The 21,964-nt window shown below is 41.7% G+C and overlaps 1 protein-coding gene across 1 annotated transcript in view; it reads right to left on the reverse strand.

The window, feature by feature from the left end:
- The window catches only part of LOC135224495 (uncharacterized), a 438,160-nt gene that overhangs the window by 207,655 nt on the left and 208,541 nt on the right, over positions 1 to 21,964 (reverse strand). The window contains 1 exon segment of the mRNA XM_064263507.1: positions 10,528 to 10,772. Within this exon segment, the coding sequence (XP_064119577.1) occupies positions 10,528 to 10,772 (245 nt within the window).

Here is a 21,964-nt window from a genome sequence, read left to right on the forward strand (position 1 = left end):
GAGAGAGAGAGAGATTACATAAAACCATTAAATTTGTTGACCATTGTATGGCATTAAGCTCCGAGTGTCACTCGAGTTGAGTTAGGGAAATTGATACAGAAAAAGACAAAGGGAAGAATTTTCTTTTGAAATTAGTTATTGTATTATTACTACTTCTATTATTATTATTATTATTATTATTATTATTATTATTATTATTATTATTTGAAAATATAATAAACACATGCATCTACCATAAAAATTCTCTCATCTCAGTAAGAAAGAGGAATTATCCTTACTAGTGAAATGGAAAGGTCATTTTCATCTCTTTAAAATACGACCATTATGAATTTTGTAATTAAAGTTTTATTATTATTATTATATATTATTATTATTATTATTATTATTATTATTATTTATTATTATTATTATTATTATTTAATTAACTGAAATTATCAATAAACATTTTAGCTGCCTATGAACGGAGGCTGGAGTCGTCCGGGTAGAAACTCGAAGTCCTCTATCCTTGCGAGTTCCAAATTCCGGTATAGAAATGAGACCGTCTTGGAAGGGGGCGTATGACGCTACTCTCCATGGGTTGTTCATCGAGAACGGAGGTAGCGAGTCATACGGAGGAAGCTGAGTTCCACTTGTATTGGAAAGTGGAGGAGAGGCTAGAGGGGCTTCTCTCAGTCCGGCTATAATGGAGTCTTGGGAAGTAATCCTATCCGACAATCGAGAGATCATTTGTTCCATGCTACTCTTTAGGGACCCAACCAGGTCGCCCACCTGTTGCAACGGCCAGCATTGGGTCCAAAGCCGGAGCTGCTGCGGAGGTGGAGGTGGCTCTGAATCGGAACCAGGGGTAGCGAACTGGTGACTCTGCCGGAGTACGAGATCTCTCTCTGGAGGATTTACTCCTTGAGGACTAGAGCCGGAGCTAGAAGCTTTAGACCTGTCTGCTCCGGGATTCCCAGCCGGAGACTTACGCGAGGAGGATGAAGCCGAAGTCGTCTTCTTAGACGACGACGACGTCTTAGTCAAGGATTTCACTGCTTGACCCTTGACCTAGGTCTAACCGAAGCGTCAGGAGGACGTATAACAATTCATCACCTGTAAAGCCTTGGAAGGATGGAGAGGTTGCAGGAGTAGAAGAAACAGTTACGCCCAAGGGTGACCCTTGGGTGTCACCCTTACCTACCATCGACCAACAGGTCGTCTACACCTACCATAGGTTCCACATTAATATCTAAAGTCGCGACGTCCGTGGAGATATCCTGGTCTTGATCAGTTAATGAGGCAGCCAGCTGTTGTTGGATGAAGGCGATAGTCGGGGCCGCCTCTACTGGGTCGACGTATCCTGTCGCCTTGCCTCCGGGGAAGATTAATACCGCCAACCGTTTCTCTAGAATGTAGGGCATACCCTTGGCGGCGTTCTTCCCAAAACCGCCGACCCAGGCCCGCAGGGTTGCCAGTGCGGTATCCTCACTGCCGGCGCTGGAAGAGAGGGCGTAGATTAGATTTAAGAATCACTTAAAAACTAAAACTTAAAGTATAACTTAAACTTAGATGCCTTAAGTTAAAGTGAATGATGAAAACTTAAGCACTAAAACAGAAGCGGAGCAGCTACCGGAGATGGAATACTTACCCCGTCTAAAAGCTGGCTCACCAGATCGTAACATATGGTACACGTCTCATGGTACCAGACCTGGATGTCCCCGTGCGGAGTCGCGCATGGAGCGTGGGACCGGCAAACTTCGTGTCCACATGGGTCCTGAAGTGTGGCGGCGCATCCCGGATGCTCACAGTTGGTGGCCTGTAAGTGGGAAGACACATGAGTATCTTAAAGAATATCACTTACAGGCTAAAGGACAGAAGAACTCCGTTGCATGCCGGAGCTCGGAAAAAAATTGGGGCATAACCCCTCCCTGCTTCGCCTGAATAGGCTATAATCCCGGAGAGATCGGTAAGACAGTAGGGAGGGGGGGATGGTTTAAGGTACTAAAGATAAACTTATAGTTTAATCTAATAAACACTTAAACCTAAAACTCAAACGAACCGGACCAAGTCCAGTGCGTAGCGGAGTGTAGTAACTCAGCAATACGGTAAGGTTAGCAGGGACCCACTGTATGTTCCGGTCCACTCTACTGGGTGGACTAACAAACTTTCCGCTGGATGCCAGGACTCCGGTAGGAAAGGAGCCCTAGTAAGGTGGGAAAGAGCGAGAAGACATACAGGCTCGAGCTAGCACGGAGCGACAAGGTAGCAACGGATGGGGGGAGAGGGCCAGTACCCCCCAAACACGTTACCACCCGGCCGGACCGAGAAGCCGGAGAGGTCGAGTCCAGTCTGGGTCTGTCCCGTCTCCCTAGCCCCTCCGCCTGGGGGAGAGAGGGAGGGCAGGCTCGGGTATGAGGAGCGAGCATGGGCAGACCGACCCACCCTCCCCCGACTCTATGGAAGAGCAGGGAGAAGGTGACTGGGCAGGCGTCTGGCTGTCTCGTGATCACGTAGTGACCACGAGGCGGTAAGACCAAAATAAGACAACTAAGCCTAGGGCAAAACAACTGATCAGAGAGATGCTATCGGGAAGCAACTGAACTGAAAAGCCGTAGCATATAGGCCTGGGCGGCCAAAACCAACTGATCAGAGAGATGCTATAGGAAGCAACCGAACAACTGATGAGCGGTAGTATAGGCTCAATGAGCCAGGCCCTAGGCTAAGCCAGATGCCTAACAACCTAACATAACAAAATACATAGTATAATTAAATAAAAATAAAAGAAAGAAAGCAATATAGTAGGAGAAAAAATCCAGGAGTGTACGACTAACCCGAAGGCAAGTCTACCACTCAAAGCTAGTCAAAGGCCGATACTAAGAGCCGGGACTAGGGACTGGATAGAAGAAGCCTACATAAGGTAAAAGACATGCATGCATGACAAACCTGAGTAGACAGTACCCTAAGTAAAACGGATAACTAATATAGAGCGTACATAGATAAGGGGATGTTCTAGGTATGGGAGACCAAGAACGAACCCACCACGAGCAGAACCATGCTGCCATGCTCCCGACCCAAGAGTTCGTTATTTATACCATAAAAAACGGCAAATACGTGTCTCAGGGCCGGAAAAAAACCAACTAACCATAAATACTGAGTACTTAACTTAGCTGCTGCGATAGCTGCACGCTCCATTATAGATAAATCCAACGAAAGGGCACAAAAAACACAGAGAGAAAATTAGCACGTGTGACTCGTGTGCGCTAACTGAAAAGGATGGCCACAGAGGCGCAGCAGTCGGCAGCATGGGATGGAGTAGTAGTAGTACGAGCTGCTCACTCTGTGGGTGGCGGCTCCCCTCATGGAGGGTTTTTTTTGTAGTGGGAGATTTTCTATTGGCTTTTGGCTCGTGGTAGTGGTCTCACTCGCCTAGTGTTCATACCGACTCTTGGAGGAGTGAGCGAGTCAGTTATACTGACCTTTTTCTTTATTTTATTTATTCTCTGGTATGTGTTAGTACATTTACCCTAGAAATAATAGATTAAAGGATATTTCGCTGGCGACACGAGCCAATCGCCCAGAAATAGATTTTTCCTTACGTCAAAATCCCTTTTTACATACTAGTACCATAAAAATTCTTTCATCTCGGCGAGAGAGAGAGAGAGAGAGAGAGAGAGAGAGAGAGAGAGAGAGAGAGAGAGAGAGAGAGAAGAGAGAGTGTTTATCTCTCTCTGTTCTCTCAAAAAATACTTATAACGCTTCCAGCGAAAGGAGAGGGAGGGAGGGTTACCACTATGACACATTATTATCTTGTGTGCAAAAGAGAGAGAGAGAGAGAGAGAGAGAGAGAGAGAGAGAGAGAGAGTTAACCTTAATTAAAAGTGACATGATAGATTAGTACGTATTGTATTTCTTTAAAATACTATCACATATGAATTTTGTAATTACAGTTATTATTATTATTATTATTATTATTTGAAAGTATTAAAAACAAATAGTACAAGTACATAAAAAATCTCGAGTCTCAGTAAATGAGAGATGAGAGAGAGAGAGAGAGAGAGAGAGCGAGAGAGAGATGAGGAGAGAGGAAAAATTTCAGGACCACATGATTGCAACACTGCAGCTCTTCCCCCAGCTCTTCCCCCTCCTGGCTGTCACAGAAACTTGATATATCTGATTTATACTGACAATTTTAGTACCTGGATCTCGAGGAAAGGCGTTACTGGAAGCTACTTGAAGAAGACTGGGATTTCCTTCATTCTTCCAATTTTAATTAAATTATAAGCTAAAATCTTACTAATTCACTATGGTATTTCTTTAATGAATTGATATTATTGCTGTATAAATTAATATTAATATTTGAAAATAGTAAATCATTTATTTTTCATACAAAAAAACATACATCTTTGTAGTAGAGAGAGAGAGAGAGAGAGAGAGAGAGAGAGAGAGAGAGAGAGAGAGAGAGAGAGAGAGAGAGAATTATTATTTTTATGGAGATACCGAGTTACTGACAGCTATAATGAAACATTACGTAAGGTAATATTAAAACAGAAGAAGAATTCTAAAAAATACATACGTATTTGTTGGCTTCATGATCGCAGTCTGATTTATTTTATATTTTATGAAATGTATTTAGTCATGAAAATAAACATCAAAATACACTAATTAGTGATTATTTTTGTCGGAAAATACAGAGAGAGAGAGAGAGAGAGAGAGAGAGAGAGAGAGAGAGAGAGAGAGAGAGAGAGAGAGAGAAACTGTGCTAAACTATAAAGGATTCTTATCATAGTATGCGTTTTTTAAAAGCGTCGTAAACTCGGAGCGTCGGAAGCGTCAGCGTCGTAACCTCGGAGCAAGCATCGTAACCTCGGAACGTCGTAAGCCAGACCTGTCGTAACCCGGTGACCGCCTGTATATATATATTTCTGGGCTCAGCCCGTGTCGCTACGTGAAATGTCCCTTAAGCACACATTTCTAAGGTAAAATATTGCTGGCTCGCTCACCTCATTTTAAGGTGTCGGTATGGTTTCTGGGGCGAGTGAAACCACTACCAGAGGTCCTTTGCCATTTAGATTCATCATTCTTCAAAATCCCTCAACTATAGAGGAGCCGACCTAAGGCCCACTTCTCGCTACCGTTACGGCTAGCGCCTCTGATGTCATTCCTTTCGATAGCACTATCCACACCGCACGTGTTTTTTCTGCTCTGTGTTGTGTTCGTTTTGGAATTCTCCTATTTTCATCATGCAACGTCAAGATTCTTCTGCATCCAAGTTAAGTACTGCTATTAATGTTTTACAACATTTACGGACTACCCTGGGCCCGTTTAACCGTTTTATTTAGGTTTTTATGGACGGCGTTCCATGCGGCATTGTCCCCGAGCCACCATGTGTGGCTTGTTCCCACGTGTTTCATTGTTTCGTGCCCCATTCGGTCCTCAATACCATTTGGGCTCGATTTTTTCTAAGCAGTACGTTATTATAGTTACGATGATGCATTATTGACGTTTTATTTACGTTATTTTATCTCTACACGGGGGTGTCATGTTAGGTTATTTTACCTTTTAAGTAAATCAACACTTTCTCAATTTCAGCAACCAATTCAACATGTTACTTAAAAACCACCACTTAAAATGTAGCTCTGAGTTTCAGACTACTATTACATTTGGCACCTGTTGCCAATTTGACTAATAGTGTTAGTAAGGGTTCACTACTTAACACTAGGAATTATCCAGCTGACCTGAGTCCTTTAGGAGCCTATCATAGAGACCTGACAACTAAAAGAACATGCATGCATGAACAACGAGCTGAAGGAAGCGATGTAGGCTACAAGCTTAGAGCGAACTCTTAAACAACCCCGGTGTGAAAAATTACATAAATAATATCAATGACACGTCAATAATGCATCACCAGTAGAATAACAACAATGTACTGCTAAATAATTCGAGCACAAACGGTATAGAAGACTGAGTGTAGTACGAAACAATGGAACAAGTGGGAGCGAGCCGGTTGGGAACAAAGCCGTCCGGGATGCCATCTATAATAACCGAAATAAAATGGTTAAACGGGCCCTTGGCCGTCTTTAAATGATGTAAAACATTATTAGCAGTACTTAACTTGGATGCAGATGAATCTTGACGTTGCATGATGAAGGATAATAAATCCAGAGTGAGCACAACACAGAGCAAGAAAAAACGTGTACGGTCTGGATCGTGCTAACGAAAAGGAATGACGTCAGAGGCGCTAGCCGTAACGGTAGCGAGGAGTGGGCCTTAGGTCGGCTCCTCTTTAGTAGAGGGATTTTGAAGGAGGATGAATCTAAATAGCAAAGGACCTCTGGTAGTGGTTTCACTCGCCCCAGAAACCATACCGACACCTTTAAATAAGGTGAGCGAGCCAGAATATTCTGGCATTTCCATATTAGCTTTTTTCTCTGTATGTTAGCAATAATTTACCTTAGAAATGTGTGCTAGAGGGACATTTCACGTAGCGACACGGGCTGGGCCCAGAAAACTAAAATAGTGTAACCTGTTTATCTGCTTCTAGGTACTTATCACTGACAAATTAGGTAAGTACTTAATTAGGGTTATTTAATCATCTTTAAGATATACTATCTTAGGTTACCGATAATAGCCATTCCTAGCCTAAAATTACTTGTCCTAAATCGACTAGGCTACTAGCTCATGTAGGCTACTGTCTAGGAAATTATAGAAACTGTTATCTGAAAAGATTAACCCTCTTACGCCGAAGCGGTAAAAAAAAAATTGTCTCCCGTGTGCCGGAGGTGTTTCAGAGTGAGCGCGGAAGCGGAAAAAATATTTTTTTCAAAAAAATCACAGCGTGCTTAGTTTTCAAGATTAGGAGTTCATTTTTGGCTCCTTTTTTTGTCATTGGCTGAAGTTTAGTATGCAACCATCAGAAATGAAAAAAATTATCATTATCATATATAAATAATGCGATATATGATACCCCAAATACGAAATTTCATATATAATTGTATTCAAATCGCGCTGTGCGCAAAACGGTTAAAGGTAACAAGTTACTTTTTTTCGTTGTAATGTACACTAAATTGCGATCATTTTGGTATATAAAACATTGTAAAACGATAAAAGCAACACAGAGAAAATATTATCACAAAATAATGCATGAATTCGTAACGCGCGGACGTAAACAAATATTTTTTTCAAAAATTCACCATAAATCTAAATATTGTCCTAGAGACTTCCAATTTCTTTCAAAATGAAGACAAATGATTGAATATTACTATACTGTAAGAGTATTAGCTTACAATTGCAGTTTTCGACCATATCTGACAAGTTAAAGTTGACCGAATGTAGAATTTTTTTATATATATATTTTTATATGCAATTATTTCGGAAATTAGAAAAGCTACAACCTTCAAATATTTTTCGTTTTATTCTACATAAAATTAGGCACATTTTCATATATAAAACTCTATGAAATGCCTAATATGAAATGGAGCAAATATTCCGAGAATGGGACGTACGCATTTCGGAGATTTGTGGCGGAGAATCCGCGCGCGGAGGGAAGGAAAGATTTTTTTTTAAATTCACCAAATCTCTATTTTGCTAGAGACTTCGAATTTGTTTCAAGATGAAGATAAATGACTGAATATTACTAGACTGTAAGAGTTTTAGCTTACAATTGCGTTTTTCTACCATTTCGGTAGTCAAAGTTGACCGAACATGGTTTTTTTTCTATTTATCGTGATTTATACGCAAATATTTCAAAAATGAGAAAAGCTACAACCTTAAATTATTTTTTGTTGTATTCTACATGAAATTGCACACATTTTCATGTATAAAACTTTATGTAACGGCTAATTTAAAATGGTGCAAACATTACCACAATCGCATGTATGATTTTTTCGGAGAGTTACCGCGGCGGACGTAAAGAAATGTTATTTTTTTCATAAATTCACCATCAATCGAAATATTGTGCTAGAGACTTCCAATTTGTTGCAAAATGAAGGTAAATGCTTGAATATTACTAGAATATAAGCGATTTAGCTTACAATTGTGTTTTTCAACCATTTCGGTAGAGTCAAATTTGACCAAAGGTTGAAATTTTGGCAATTATCGTTATTTATATGAAAATATCTCAAAACTGATAGAAGCTACAACCATGGGTTGTTTTTAGTTGTATTGTGCATGAAATTGCGCACATTTCCATGTATAAAACTATATAATGGCTAATTTTAAAATGGTGCAAACATTACCACAATCGCATGTACGGTTTTTTTCGGAAGAGTTACTGCGCGGACGTAAGGAAAAAGTTTTTTCATAAATTCACCATAAATCAAAATATTGTGCTAGAGACTTCCAATTAGTTGCAAAATTAAGGTAAATGATTGAATATTACTAAAATATAAGAGTTTTACCTTACAATTGCGTTTTTTGACCATTTCGGTAGAGTCAAAGTTGACCGAAGGTTGAAATTTTGGCAATTATCGTTATTTATATAAAAATATCTCAAAACTGATAAAAGCTACAATCATGAATATTTTATTGTTGTATTCTACATAAAAATGTGCACATTTTCATATATAATACTTCATGTAACGGCTAATTTACAATGGTACAAAAATTATGTCAAAGTGACGAAATAATTTCCGAGATGTGTCACAGATACTTTTTAGTGCGGCAAGAAAGAAATTCGCGCTTGTGCGCCTGTGTAACAATTGTAAACAAAACAACACCTTGATCCGTGAACTCCCAGCATCCCCCAAGGCGCGTGATTCAAAAGTTTTTGGCTGGTGGGACTGTAAGTATTTTTCTGCAAATTTAAAAAAAAACTTTTGTAAGTCGATGTAAAATACGTCCAGTCGGCACACGGGAGACAAAAACTGTCGACGTAAAATACGTCCAGTCGGCGTAACAGGGTTAACTAAATTAATAATACAAAATGTAGTTCTTTAGGCAAAAAACTTCCCCAAAAATTATTTTAAAACACTTACTGCGTTCATAAAGGCTAGTCTGGAACATGTATCTCGCCGATCATGTGCTCTAAACAACACGGGATGGGAAAACAAAACACCAGTTTCTGTACTCACAATAAAAAAAAAATTTTCCAGTTTTTAACTTGACTGTTTTAACTAAATCTTAAAAATAAGCACTTAACTTTCAACTTTCACCGATTACATGATTTCTGGAGAGCGATCTCGAAGAAACAGTTCTCAAAATAGAGGAGCACTGGCTGAATAGACTTACGTCTGTGTTGACCAGAGGAGTAATGGATTCTTGGTCTTTTAACCAGCCCAAGCATAAAACAAGATGGCCGATGTGCATGCGCAATAATCACTTCTATAGGCTTTGACGTAGGAAACTGGGCCCAGCCTCACTGAAGACAAGATAAAATTGCCTTCTTGTCTTTGAGTCCATTATACTCTATCACTTGTCATAGTGTTTATCATTATGGCATAATACCCGGCTAAAAGATATTTCTTTGATATCAGTCTGATCACCATGGAGCGCTGGCACACACCATGGTGGGTAAATCCTTTGAGGACTCAAGAGCGACTATGCTAAAAAAAAAAAAAAAGTTGTATATTTGAAAAAAAGTAAAGATAAAGTTTGAATCAATGCATTATTACTTAAGAGACTTCCATAAGCACGGTGGAGTTTTTGTAAAATAAAATTCTATCATCATCGGTGCAGTTTTTTAAAAATAAAATTCTATGATCATCATCAGAATCATTCCTTAAAATTCTTAAGTCCCATTTTTGCAAACTGATATGCCTCTATTACATGTCTTGGCTGGGAAACAAACTATCTACTGTATTCAACAGTTATGAACAAACAATGCAGTATTTAGAACATACGTGAGCCAACTTCTGCTGGGGCTATACCCTTACCTTACTTGCTTCAGTCTGTGGTATAAATGTACTACACAGAGACTGGGAGACAACACTCTTACAAAGTAAAACATGAAAGAAATGGCCAGAAAATCATAGGGAAAATGTAGAAATGCACAGGAGTGATGAAAGAAGCAAACTCTTGTGTTAAGAACACCAGTTGTCTTTAAACAGAAGTTATTTACAATTACAATTCCATCTCATTCTACCTCCCATAACCTCTTCATTTAATTATAGTTGGAATGATAAGTTAAATACCAAAAATGAAGATGATATGTGATACATTTCCACATTAACATCTTAATGACAACTAATATGTAAATATTTTTGTCTGGACAGCACATTTCAAAAGTTCAACCTTACTTGGTATAATTGAAAGAATACCCAACTTTATTAACGCAAGAAAGCAATTAGTTCAATGACACTCACTGAAAACAAGTTAACTACAACAATTAAGGGCAAGGTGAGGATAGATAGAAAAGTAATTCATCTGTCATTTACGCAGTGACCAAAATTTTCTTTCCTCTTTTACAGGTCATTAGTATTCATTGAAGCTCATAACCAAAGAGATAAAAAATAAAAAATAAAATAAAAAGCAACTTTGAAGTCTTCATTCCATCTATTCGAAAATGTCCATAACCAAATGTCTGTAAAAAGTGTAAAATAAAAAAGTACTAACCCAGAGGGCTTGTTCAAAATCTTTGTCTCAGGAATTGTTCCTAATGGTCTACTTGGCCTACCATATTGAGGGAGTAATAATTTTGGTTTTACTCTCTCTAAAGCAGCAACAGGAGATGGACACAGTAAATCTTCAGGCACTTTCTTTGAGGCGAGTTCCCCTCTTGGTGACGAGGTCATTTTATCTAAATTTTCTGAACCATACTCTAGGACAGGAGACGGCAGTGCTGTGGCACCTAGTTCAGCCTGAAGACAATAATACAGGTATAGTATACAACTTCCAAAGTGAAAATTATGAAAATTTTAAAAAGTAAATTGTATTTTTCCTAACTAAACAAACCTGAAGTGCTTTGCATTAGGAATTACTTTACAGTGAAGCTAAAAATCAGCCACTAGATTTTTTAAACTCCTTCATTCTCCACTAGAGAAAATGAAGGTGAAGCCGCCCGTGAGGGACTGGCTTCTCCAACGACAACAGGTGACTGATGATGACTAGCCATTGCCATGCTGGTTGTTCCCGTTGAGGGAGGAATAACTGCACTACCTTCCAGAACTTGCTGATATGAGAGTCCAAGGGAAAGACTCTTGTTGCCACTGTATCTATCAGCATACCCAGGTACTTTATCCTCTGCTTGGGGATGAGGTCGGACTTCTTGAATTTACCACAACCCCTAGGCTGTGGCAAAAATCCTGAAGTCAATCCCTGTCCTGAAGCAACTGCAAATGAAAACTCACCAGGACTAGTCAATTATCAAAATACATCAACAGACATATTTCTTAAGAATGGGGCTAAGCTGACAAGTGTGGTCACTTGTGTGAACACCTGGGGAGCAGTTGAGGGCCAGAAAAAGAGTACCCTGAACTGAATTGTACTGTTCACCGAGGATATAGCGAAAGTACTTGCAGAAGACTGCAAGATGGGTATTTGGAAATAGGCATCCTTCAGGTCTACTGTAAGCATGAAGTAATTCTTTCTGATGGAGGCAAGTACTGAACATGCCATAGACTACCAAGGGAGTCGTCGGGGGCATATAACCCTCAGACGACACCTTAGCACCCTTCCTTTGATATGTTTCCTCCCAGCAAACTTCACCCATTGCACAGGCAACCAGAAACAACATTCATCACTAGGGAGTTCAGGATCACAATCATGACCCCTGTGTGGGGGTCTACTTCTATAGAGGAGCGTAAGTTATTACAGTCAACCTCCATATTCACATTCTCGAGATTTGCAGTCACCTATTCGTGGATTTTTCTGTGGAACCTATCTAAAAATTATTCATGGGAGGACTCACTCATTTGCAAGGTTTTGTCGATAAATATTTACTAATATGACAAATTCTTAAGGGATTTTGACGTAGGAAAAATCTATTTCTGGGGGAAGACCTGTGTTTCCCGATAAAAAATCCCTGTAACTCATTTTTCTAGTGTAAATAAACTCTATAATATACCAGAGAAAAAGCTAACATGGTTATGCTGAAGTTACTACCCTCAGCGCGATCACCCAAAGGGTGTCGGTATAAGTATAGGGGCGTTGTGTTACCACAAACCACAGGACTTCTGCCATTTAGAAGGTTCCTTTCAAAATCCCCCTCTTTGGTGGGGGCCGCTACAACGAAATCCCACCACCCGTCCTCGCTCGCCACTACTACTACTACCCACGCGCTACAATTCTCATTCCTGAAAATAGTTCTACAAACTTGGATTAGTCAGGGTGGGAAGAGAATGTTAATAGGGTTAGGGTTCATCAGGCGACACAGGTCTTCCCCCAGAAATAGATTTTTCCTACGTCAAAATCCCTTTTCTGGGTTCGACCTGTGTCTGCCGATGAAAACATACCAGAGAATGTTATACAAGTTTTAGTCTAAATTATATATATAAATAGGGTTAATAATACCCAGAATAAGAAGTTATAAACAGTTTTAATTCTTATTGTTAATCATATAACTTATAACTAGTATTAAAATTATTTTAATGATAAGTAAATTTCTTAATTTACAATTAACCATAACATTATCAAAATCATTGGAATTATATCCTTTCAGTACATTGGGCTTAATATGTGTCATACGACCAAGGAAAATATTCTAGTACTTTTATAGTAGTACATTAGGTTAATATCTACATATGTACACTTGCATACAATAATTTGGTAGCGGGATCAACAACAAGCGTCTAGCCCGGTCCGGAAAAAAAGTATGGTGGGGAGTGTGAGCGAATCATGCAGGTAGAAGGGTCACGCAAAGGGAGATAGTAAAAGGAATAGTTCTATTCAAAGGTTTCTAAGGAGAACCGTCAGTCTGTTCTTCAGGAACAACCACAACCCCAGCTGTCACTGCTGAAAATTTTAGGGCCTGTAGATTTTTTAGGTAGTGGCGCTTGATCACTGCTGGGGACTTCCAACCTGTGTACTTTTTAAGGCCCTCAAACTTCATGTTTTGAAAATAATTAGTTGAGGTGGCAACTGCTCGGATATCATGGACATGTGGGACTGAATCCGGATTAGCTTGTTTAATAAAATAAAGTATCTGTTGCCTAATTCCTCTTAGAGTTATCGTGCCCCCTTTTTCTCTAATAAAAAGAGAGCCCGATGTTATTTGAGATGTTCTGGTCATAAAGGTTTTTAGTGTATGAACAGGACATAATGTTTTATCTTCTGGAAGAGGTAGAATTTCCCAAGGTGTCCACCTATTTTGTGGATCTTCATTTTTTGCTAAAAATTGTCTATCTGGTGAAAGTAAAACTTTTCCAGATGGGAGGAATTCCACATGTCCTGAATCCCTAGACAGGGCTGACAATTCAGAAATTCTAGCTCCAGAAGCCAGAGCTACTAAAAATAGTGTTTTTCTTAGTAGTGCTGAATAAGAACAATTATCATTGTCTAAATCTGATGCGAGTTTAAGAACATCGTTCAAAAACCATGATATAGATTGAGGATGGCTAGTTGGTCTCAAACGTGCACATGCTTTTGGAATAGAGGAAAAGTATGTGTCCGCTAAATTAATATTGAAACCTATTTGAAAAATCTTTCTTAGGGTAGATTTAATTGTGGTAATAATGCTGGCAGCTAAGCCTTTCTCATGTAATGATCTAAAGAAAGAAATTGTAAGATTCGTATCCATTTTTTGAATATTCATATCTTTCAAAAATATAGCCAATTTTTTCACTGCAGAATCATATTGTCTAATTGTAGAATCCCTTTTATCCGATTCTACAAACAGAATATTTAACGGATCTATGTTTGCTTCCTTTTGTGCTGCAAACTTCATGAAGTCCATAAAGTTAGGGCACTCAGAATTCTTGAGGAAGCTGACACAGTTTGCGTTTGTACTATCTGTGTTAGATTCGGGGATGGAATCTTCTGGGGTTTGAGTTTCATCTCCATGATAAGGGGATACCAATTGCTCTTCGGCCAGTTGGGTGCCACTAGTGCCAGCTGGCCTTTGAATGATCTTAGCTTGTGTAGTACCTTCAATAGGAGGTTCACTGGAGGAAAAAGATAAATTCTCTCCCATTTGTTCCAGTCTAGAGACATTGCATCGATCGCAAAGGCATTGATGTCTATGTTGGGAGCTACATAACAAGCTAACTTGTGATTGGACTCCGAGGCAAAGAGGTCCACCTGGAGTCCCGGAATCTGAGTTGTGATCCATTTGAATGACTTGTTGTCCAGTGACCATTCTGATTCCAGTGGGGTCATTCTGGACAAGGAGTCTGCTACTACATTTCTTACCCCTGCCAGATGAATCGCTGACAGATGCCAGTTGTTCTTTTCTGCTAAGAGGAATATTGCTATCATTACATGATTCAACTTGTTGGATTTGGATCCTCTTCTGTTTATGCAATGGACTACCGTAAAGCTGTCCGATACGATTCGAATGTGGATCTTCTTGGACGGTTGTAATTTTCTCAATGTTAAGAACACTGCCATCGCTTCCAATACGTTGATGTGGAATCGACGGAATGTTTCTGACCATGTTCCTTGAACTTTCTTGAGGGGTGAATATCCCCCCCAACCGCTCAGAGATGCATCTGTGTGGATGATCAGAGATGGAGGAGGAAATTGCAGCGGAACTGATTTGGATAGGTTCCGTTGTTCCGTCCATGGAAGAAGTCTCTTTTTTAGAATATCTGGAATTCTTGAAACTTTGTCTCCGAATCTGAGAATTGCTCTTGATCTCCAAACCTGATTGATATCCTTTAATCTGGTTTTTAATAGAACATCTGTCACTGATGCAAATTGAAGGGAGCCTAGGATCCTCTCCTGATCCCTTCGAGATGACCGTCTGTTTTTGATAAAGCGTTTTGTAGCTTTTACTATCTCTTTGACCTTTTTGGACGGTAGAGATAGCTTGTGTTTCTTCAGGTCCCACTGAATCCCTAACCATCGGAACTGAGATGCTGGAGTCAGTCTGGATTTCGCCATGTTTACTTGAAACCCTAAAAATTTTAGGAATTTCAGTACTTTGGATGTCGACCTTCGACACTGCTTCGTTGCTCGCCCATATTAACCAATCGTCCAGGTAGGCTACTAACAGTATTCCTTTCTTCCTCAATTCCTGAACTACTGTCTCTCCTAATTTTGTGAACACCCTGGGTGCTACATTGAGTCTGAAGGGCATTACTTTGAATGAGTAGGCTTTCTTGCCTAGTTTGAATCCTAGGTACGGAGAGAAGTTTCTGGCTATTGGGATGTGATAGTAAGCGTCTGTAAGATCTATAGAGGTGGTGACGGCCCCACAGGGAAGTAAGGTCCGTACCTGTGAGATTGTCAGCATATGGAACTTGTCGCAGTGAATATAGGAATTCAGCCGAGACAAGTCCAGGATTACTCGTCTTTTGTTCAAGTCCTTCTTTGGGACACTGAACAAACGTGCTTGGAACCTTATGCTCTTCACCCTCTTTATGGTGCGTTTCTGAAGAAGATCCTTTGTATACTCTAAGAGGTCCTCTGTTGGTTTTTGGAAGAAGCTGACTGGAGGGGGAGGGCCCTTCTCCCACTTCCAGCCTAGACCTTTTGATATTATACTGTGGGCCCATGGACTGAAGGTCCATCGACCCCTGAATAGGAACAATCTCCCCCCTACCTGGGAGATCTCACTGGTTGGTTGCTGGTCTAGATCCTCTCCCTCCTCGGAATCCTCTACCTCTGGCTCCACCCCGCAATCGAGACCCTCCTCTGGCTTGACTACTCCCAGCATGTCCTCTATATGGGCGAAAATTACTTCTCGCCTCATACGCAGGATTAAATGCTGGGGAAGTCACAACCTGAGATGAAGTTGAAGGTTGAGGTTCCAAGGGTGGTTGGACTAAAACATATTGTTGTGGTGCTATTGCCTTTGAGGTGGACGGCATTGCCTGCATATATCCATGAGGACGGGCCGTCTGGTAAGGGTTATACCTTCTTGCTTTCTTTTTAGGCTGTTGATGAGAAGGCGCATCAGCTTGTCGTTTGAAGGGAAGACCCCACCTCACTCTAAGACTCTGGTTAGTCCTGGCTGCCTCATGAAGGATGTTATTTGTTATTTACTTCCTCTTTGGGGAAGAGGGTTTCTCCCCAAATGGAAGATTTAAGGTCAAGGGCCAGAAGGTACTGAAAACCCTCAAAAAGACGTCGTCGTCGTCCAAAAAGACGTCGTCGTCGTCCAAAAAGACTTCGTCGGCGTCAACGTCTCGTAAGTCTCCGGCTGCAAACCCCGGAGCAGAGAGGTCTAGAGCTTCTGCTTCAAGCTCAAAGTCCTCAAAGAGCAGGTCTTCCAAGGAGAGGCCCCGTACTCCGGCTGAGCCGGCAGTCTCTCCTCTCCCCTTGGTACCTGTTCCAAGTTATCCCTCTACCTCCGCAGCAGCTCCGGCTTTGGATCCCAATGCTGGACTGTTGCAACACATGGGAGACTTGGTCGGCTCTCTGAGGAGCAGCATGGAGCAGATGTTCTCCCGGTTGTCCGATAGGATTACATCTCAGGACAATATCATCGCCGGACTTAATCAGGCCCCTCTAGCTACTCCCCCAGCTTTCGGCACTGGACTGCTTCAGCTTCCACCTCATGACTCTCTGCCTCCATTCTCTATGAACAACCCCTCGAGGGTGGCGTCATACGCCCCTTTCCAGGACGGCCTTATTTCTATTCCGGAGTGTGGTACTCGAAGGATTGAGGACTTCGAGTTCTACCCGGAGGGCCTCCAACCGCCATTCATTGGCTACGCCAGACTTACTGACGCAGCCATGACTAGAGATGATAAGGTACCTAAGGAGACAGTCCTCTACTCACGTGACCAGGCTCAAGGAGAATGGCTCAGGTGTTTAGAGGAGATGGATTGTTCGAACACGAGGATACAAGCCTTCAAGAGTCCCTTCACCATTTTTACGATGGAGGAGGGAACTCCTCTTCCCTTTCTTACCAAGATAGCAATGGTCACCATTCCAGCTGCCCAGAAGGGGGAATCGTTACCTCAATTAAGGGAAGCAGACCCCACATCTCCTTTGCTCCCTTCACTTGGAGAATTGTGGGAAGAATTGCCCAAACACCTTTCGGCTGGCAAACTCACACCGACTGTGCTATGGATCAGTTTGGCGAGAAGCTGCCTAGGCTTCCTGACAGCCTCATTCAAGCTGAATTTGAGGCCAAGACTAGGCTCGCCAGTCCATTAATATCATGGCAATGAAAAAAACAGAAGTAGCGGCTATTTCTTATGCTTCTGAGCCGCTCTTCAAGCTCCTCACCAAGTCCCTGACGCAGACAGTCCAGTCTGACATGTTTGGAGTTTGCTTACAGCCAGGACTAACTGCCGGAAGCATGTCCTCCAAGAAGCAACTATTCGTCATGAGCCGAATAAGTTGCTTTCATCCAACATCTGGGGGGCAGACCTCTTTCCTGAGTCGATGGTCAAGGAGGTCCAAGCTGAAGCAACAAGGTTCAACCAGAGCCTTAAGGATCGTTGGGGTCTCACAGCGAAGAGACGCCAAGACCAAGCTGCAAGAGGTAAGTCTCAGAAGAAACTTAAGCATTATCAGCCTTACCAAAAGAAGCAGCAACGCTTCACCCAGGCTGTTTCGGCTGTACCTTTGGCACAATCAGCCCAACCCTCTACTTCTAAGGCTCAGTCACAGCCTATCTATGTGATTTCCCCCCAGCTCAGCCTTCCCCACCTCCTACGCTGTCTCCCCAGCCTTTAACCAAGTGTTTTCGAAAAGGCCAGGCCTTTGGTTTCAGCAATATGGCCGCTTTGGCAGGGAAGGAAGAGCTAGGGGATCCTTTCGTCAGAGAGGATCAGGAAGGTCTCTCAACAGGGGAAAACACTTCCGTGGAGGGCCGCGGAGGTCACTCAAACCCAGCAGCAGTGAGAGCTCGAAGGTAGGAGGGAGGCTGTTTCTCTTCCGGCATCGGTGGGGATTCAGCAATTGGGCACAGAGTATTGTGTCAAAAGGCCTGGGTTGGAGTTGGATTGCAGATCCTCCTCCAACCAGACCATTCCTTCAACTTCCATCAAAAGAAATGACGGAGTATGCGGAGGACCTCCTTCAGAAAGGAGCAATAGCGAGAGTCAACAGATTTAAAGTTTCAAGGTCGCTTATTCAGCGTGCCAAAGAAAGGCTCACAAAAAAGAAGGTAATCTTGACTTGTCCCGCTTAAACTTGGCCATTCGCTGCGACAAGTTCAAACAATGCTGACTATCTCGCATGTTGCGGACCTTACTTCCCCGTGGGGCCGTCCACCTCTATCGATCTTACAGACGCATACTATCATATCCCTATTGCAAAGACACTTTCGCCCTTATCTGGGCTTCAAGATAGGAGATCAAGCATTCTTCTTCAAGGTAATTCCCTTCGGTCTGAACGTGGCACCCAGGGTGTTCACGAAGTTTGGCGGAAGTAGTCCGTCCAAACAACTGAGGTCTCAGGGGATAATGGTAGTAGCGTATCTCGACGATTGGTTGATTTGGGCTCCAACAGTCGAGGAATGTCACAAAGCCACACTGAAAGTAATCCAGTTCCTAGAGTATCTGGGGTTCAAGATAAACAGAACAAAATCAAGACTCACTCCGGAGTCCAACTTTCAGTGGCTGGGCATTCAATGGAATCTATCCTCCCATACTCTGTCGATATTCCATCAGCCAAGAGGAAAGAAATAGCGAAGTCAGTAAAGAAGCAATTTCTAAAGCAAAAATATGCTTCAAGGAGAAGCCAGGAAAGAATCCTGGGTTCCCTCCAATTGCCTCAGTGACAAACATCTTGATGAAAGCCAAACTGAAAGACCTAACCAGAATCTGGCGCTCACAAGCAAATGTCAGATTCAGGGACAAGTTATCATCAGTCCCACAGATTCTACGGAATCGTCTGCGCCCTTGGGCAAAAGTGAAGAACCTGTCAATATCAGTACCCCTTCAGTTTCCTCCTCCGGGGATTACCATCCACACAGACGCTTCATTAATTAAGCGGCTGGGAAGGATATTCTCAATTCAAGAAGGTTCAAGGAACCTGGTCACCCCAGTTCCGCCAGCTTCACATAAACGTATTAGAAGCGATGGCAGTGTTCTTGACTCTGAAGAGGTTACGTCCGCCAAAGACAACTCCCACATAAAGCTAGTTCTGGACAGCGCAGTGGTAGTCCATTGCGGTTAAACAGGGGTAAGGCTCCAAGTCTCGACATCTGAATCATGTCATGGTAGCCATCTTCTCCCTAGCGGACAAGTTCAGTTGGCACCTCTCCTCCACCCATATAGCTGGAGTGAGAACGTCATAGCAGATGCTCTCTATCCCGCTCAGTTCCTCTGGAGTCGGAATGGTCACTGGACACATTCGTTCCAATGGATTCTCCGGAGGGTTCCAGGTCTGCAAGTAGATCTATTCGCTCTCAGCGAACCACAAACTTCCATGTTATGTGGCCCCCAACCTGGACCCTCTGGCCTATGCCACGGACGCCCTGTCCATAGATTGGAACAAATGGGAGAAGATTTATGTCTTCCCTCCAGTGAATCTTCTCCTGAAGGTACTGAACAAACTCAGGACGTTCAAGGGTCAAGTAGCTCTAGTAGCCCCAGACTGGCCGAAGAGCAATTGGTACCCTTCTGATTCTGGAACTGGGTCTTCGTCCTCTTCGGATTCCCAATCCCAGGCTCTCCCAGTCAGTACAAACGAAGCTGTGTTTCCGCTTTCCTCAGGAATTCTCAAAACCCTAACTTTATGGACTTCATGAAGTTTGCGGCTAAAAAGATGCAGATATTGATCGACGAAATATTCTTTTCTTGGAATCTGATAAAAGAGATTCAACTTTGAGACAGTATGATGCTGCAGTCAAAAAGTTGGCAATCTTCCTGAGAGAATCAGATATTAGAATCATGACAATCAATTCAGCTATATCCTTTTTCAGATCTTTATTTGAAAAAGGCTTAGCAGCTAGCACTATTACGACAAACAAGTCAGCCTTGAAGAAGATTTTTCAACTCGGTTTCAACATAGACTTGACAGATTCTTACTTCTCGTCTATTCCCAAGGCTTGTGCTAGACTTAGACCTTCAGTAGGGGCCTACGTCAGTGTCGTGGTTCTTGAATGATGTTCTAAAGCTGGCTTCAGAAACAGACAATACGACATGTTCATTTATAATGCTCTTAAGAAAAACTCTATTTTATTAAGCCTGGCTTCAGGAGCTAGAATTTCAGAACTGTCGGCGTTATCCAGAGATCCGAATCATATAGAATTTCTTCCCTCAGGGGAAGTTCTTCTTTCTCCGGAACGTAGCTTTTTAGCAAAGAACGAGGATCCTTTATTGAGGTGGGAACCATGGAAGGTTATACCCCTTCCGCAAGATGTTTCTCTTTGTCCGGTATCGACCTTACGAGCCTTTCTGTCCAGGACATCCTCATCCTCTTCGGGTCCTCTCTTTAGGAGAGAGAAAGGTGGTACTTTATCTATAAAGGTATCAGGCAACAGATCCTGTACTTTATTAAGCAAGCCAACCCTGATTCCTTCCCTAAAGCTCATGATTGTCAGGGCAGTTGCCACCTCAATTAACTATTTCCAACACATGAATTTTGATGATTTGAAAAAGTATACTGGATGGAAATCGCCGACAGTATTTAAGCGTCATTACTTAAAGTCCTTGGAAGCTCTGAAATTTTCAGCAGTTGCGGCAGGTAACATAGTTTCCCCCGACTCTGCTTAAATCTTAAGTTGAAGATCCAGATCTCCTTTCTACCTATCTCATTCAACAGTTGTCTATACCTACCATGTTCATCTACGTCTACTTGAGTCTTAGCTGCTCTTGTGATGGTACAGTGGGTGTCCCTTATTTTTTTGCTAGGGTCACCCACAATTGTTTGTATATAATGATCTCTATGATGTGGTCCCCTTATTTTTATGCTAGGGTGACACATCTCCATTTACAATGGTTACGGGTTTTGTATATTAAGACATATAAATTTATTTACTATATTATAGTCTAAGTTTGTTCAGAATCACTTTATTATTATAATTGCTTTATTTACTACTGTATATAATAACTATATACAGATGTTAAGTTCAACATATATTCCATGTAAGCCCTGTACATATATGTTAACTTTAAGATAATTTCTGGGCTTGACCTGTGTCGGCCTGTGAAATGGTTCCTTTGATACTATTTCTGAAGAATAAATATTGCTATTCATCCTAGAGAAAAAAGAAACAATATAATGCCAAGATAAATGGCTCGCGCTCACTTCTTATAGAAGTGTCGGTATTAGTAAGGAGCGAGTGGAATCACTACCAGAGGTCCCTTGCCATTTAGCTTCTTCCTTCGACAAAACCCCGAACTACGGAGGAGCCGTGCTACAGCTCCCGGTCTACTACTACCGTGAGCGCCTCCGACGCCTGAGACGTCATTCCTTTCGATAGCGCGCGTTACACCAAACGTTAAATTTTTTCGGTGCTGTGTTTCGCTCTATTTGGATTTATTTGGATTTATTTTCAAGATGTCTTCAACTTCTGCTTCTAAGTTAAGTACTGTTTGGGGTTACTGATCTCATTTTATGATGATCTTCGTGTTTTATACATATTCGGAGCCTTATCGGCCGGTATGTCCCCTCGACCGCATGGCGGTACGGGTTATCTCTTTCGGTCTTCCATACCGTTAGAGATTTCCCATTTTTCCTCAGTACTTTAGATATGGTTACTTATACATAGTCTCTATATCTTTATGCAGTTAGTTTTTTAGTTAGGCCTCCACGGGCACGCTCCGACCGCACGTTTCGGACCTTAGTCTAGCTACGCCTTACATTGTTAGGAGTTTTATCAGTCACGATTGAGAGTCATATCATCTTAATTATTCTGATGTTCTCTCTTTCCTTCTCTAGTTCTGATTACCTTTAATAATATTATAGGTACTAGGTTGGCTAACATACACCATGCTTCGGTATGGCGATTAGCTTCCCTGTTATAATTTATTTTACCGTTAAGTTAGGC

The sequence above is a fragment of the Macrobrachium nipponense genome, chromosome 12 (assembly GCF_015104395.2).
Source record: "Macrobrachium nipponense isolate FS-2020 chromosome 12, ASM1510439v2, whole genome shotgun sequence".
NCBI lineage: Eukaryota > Metazoa > Arthropoda > Malacostraca > Decapoda > Palaemonidae > Macrobrachium > Macrobrachium nipponense.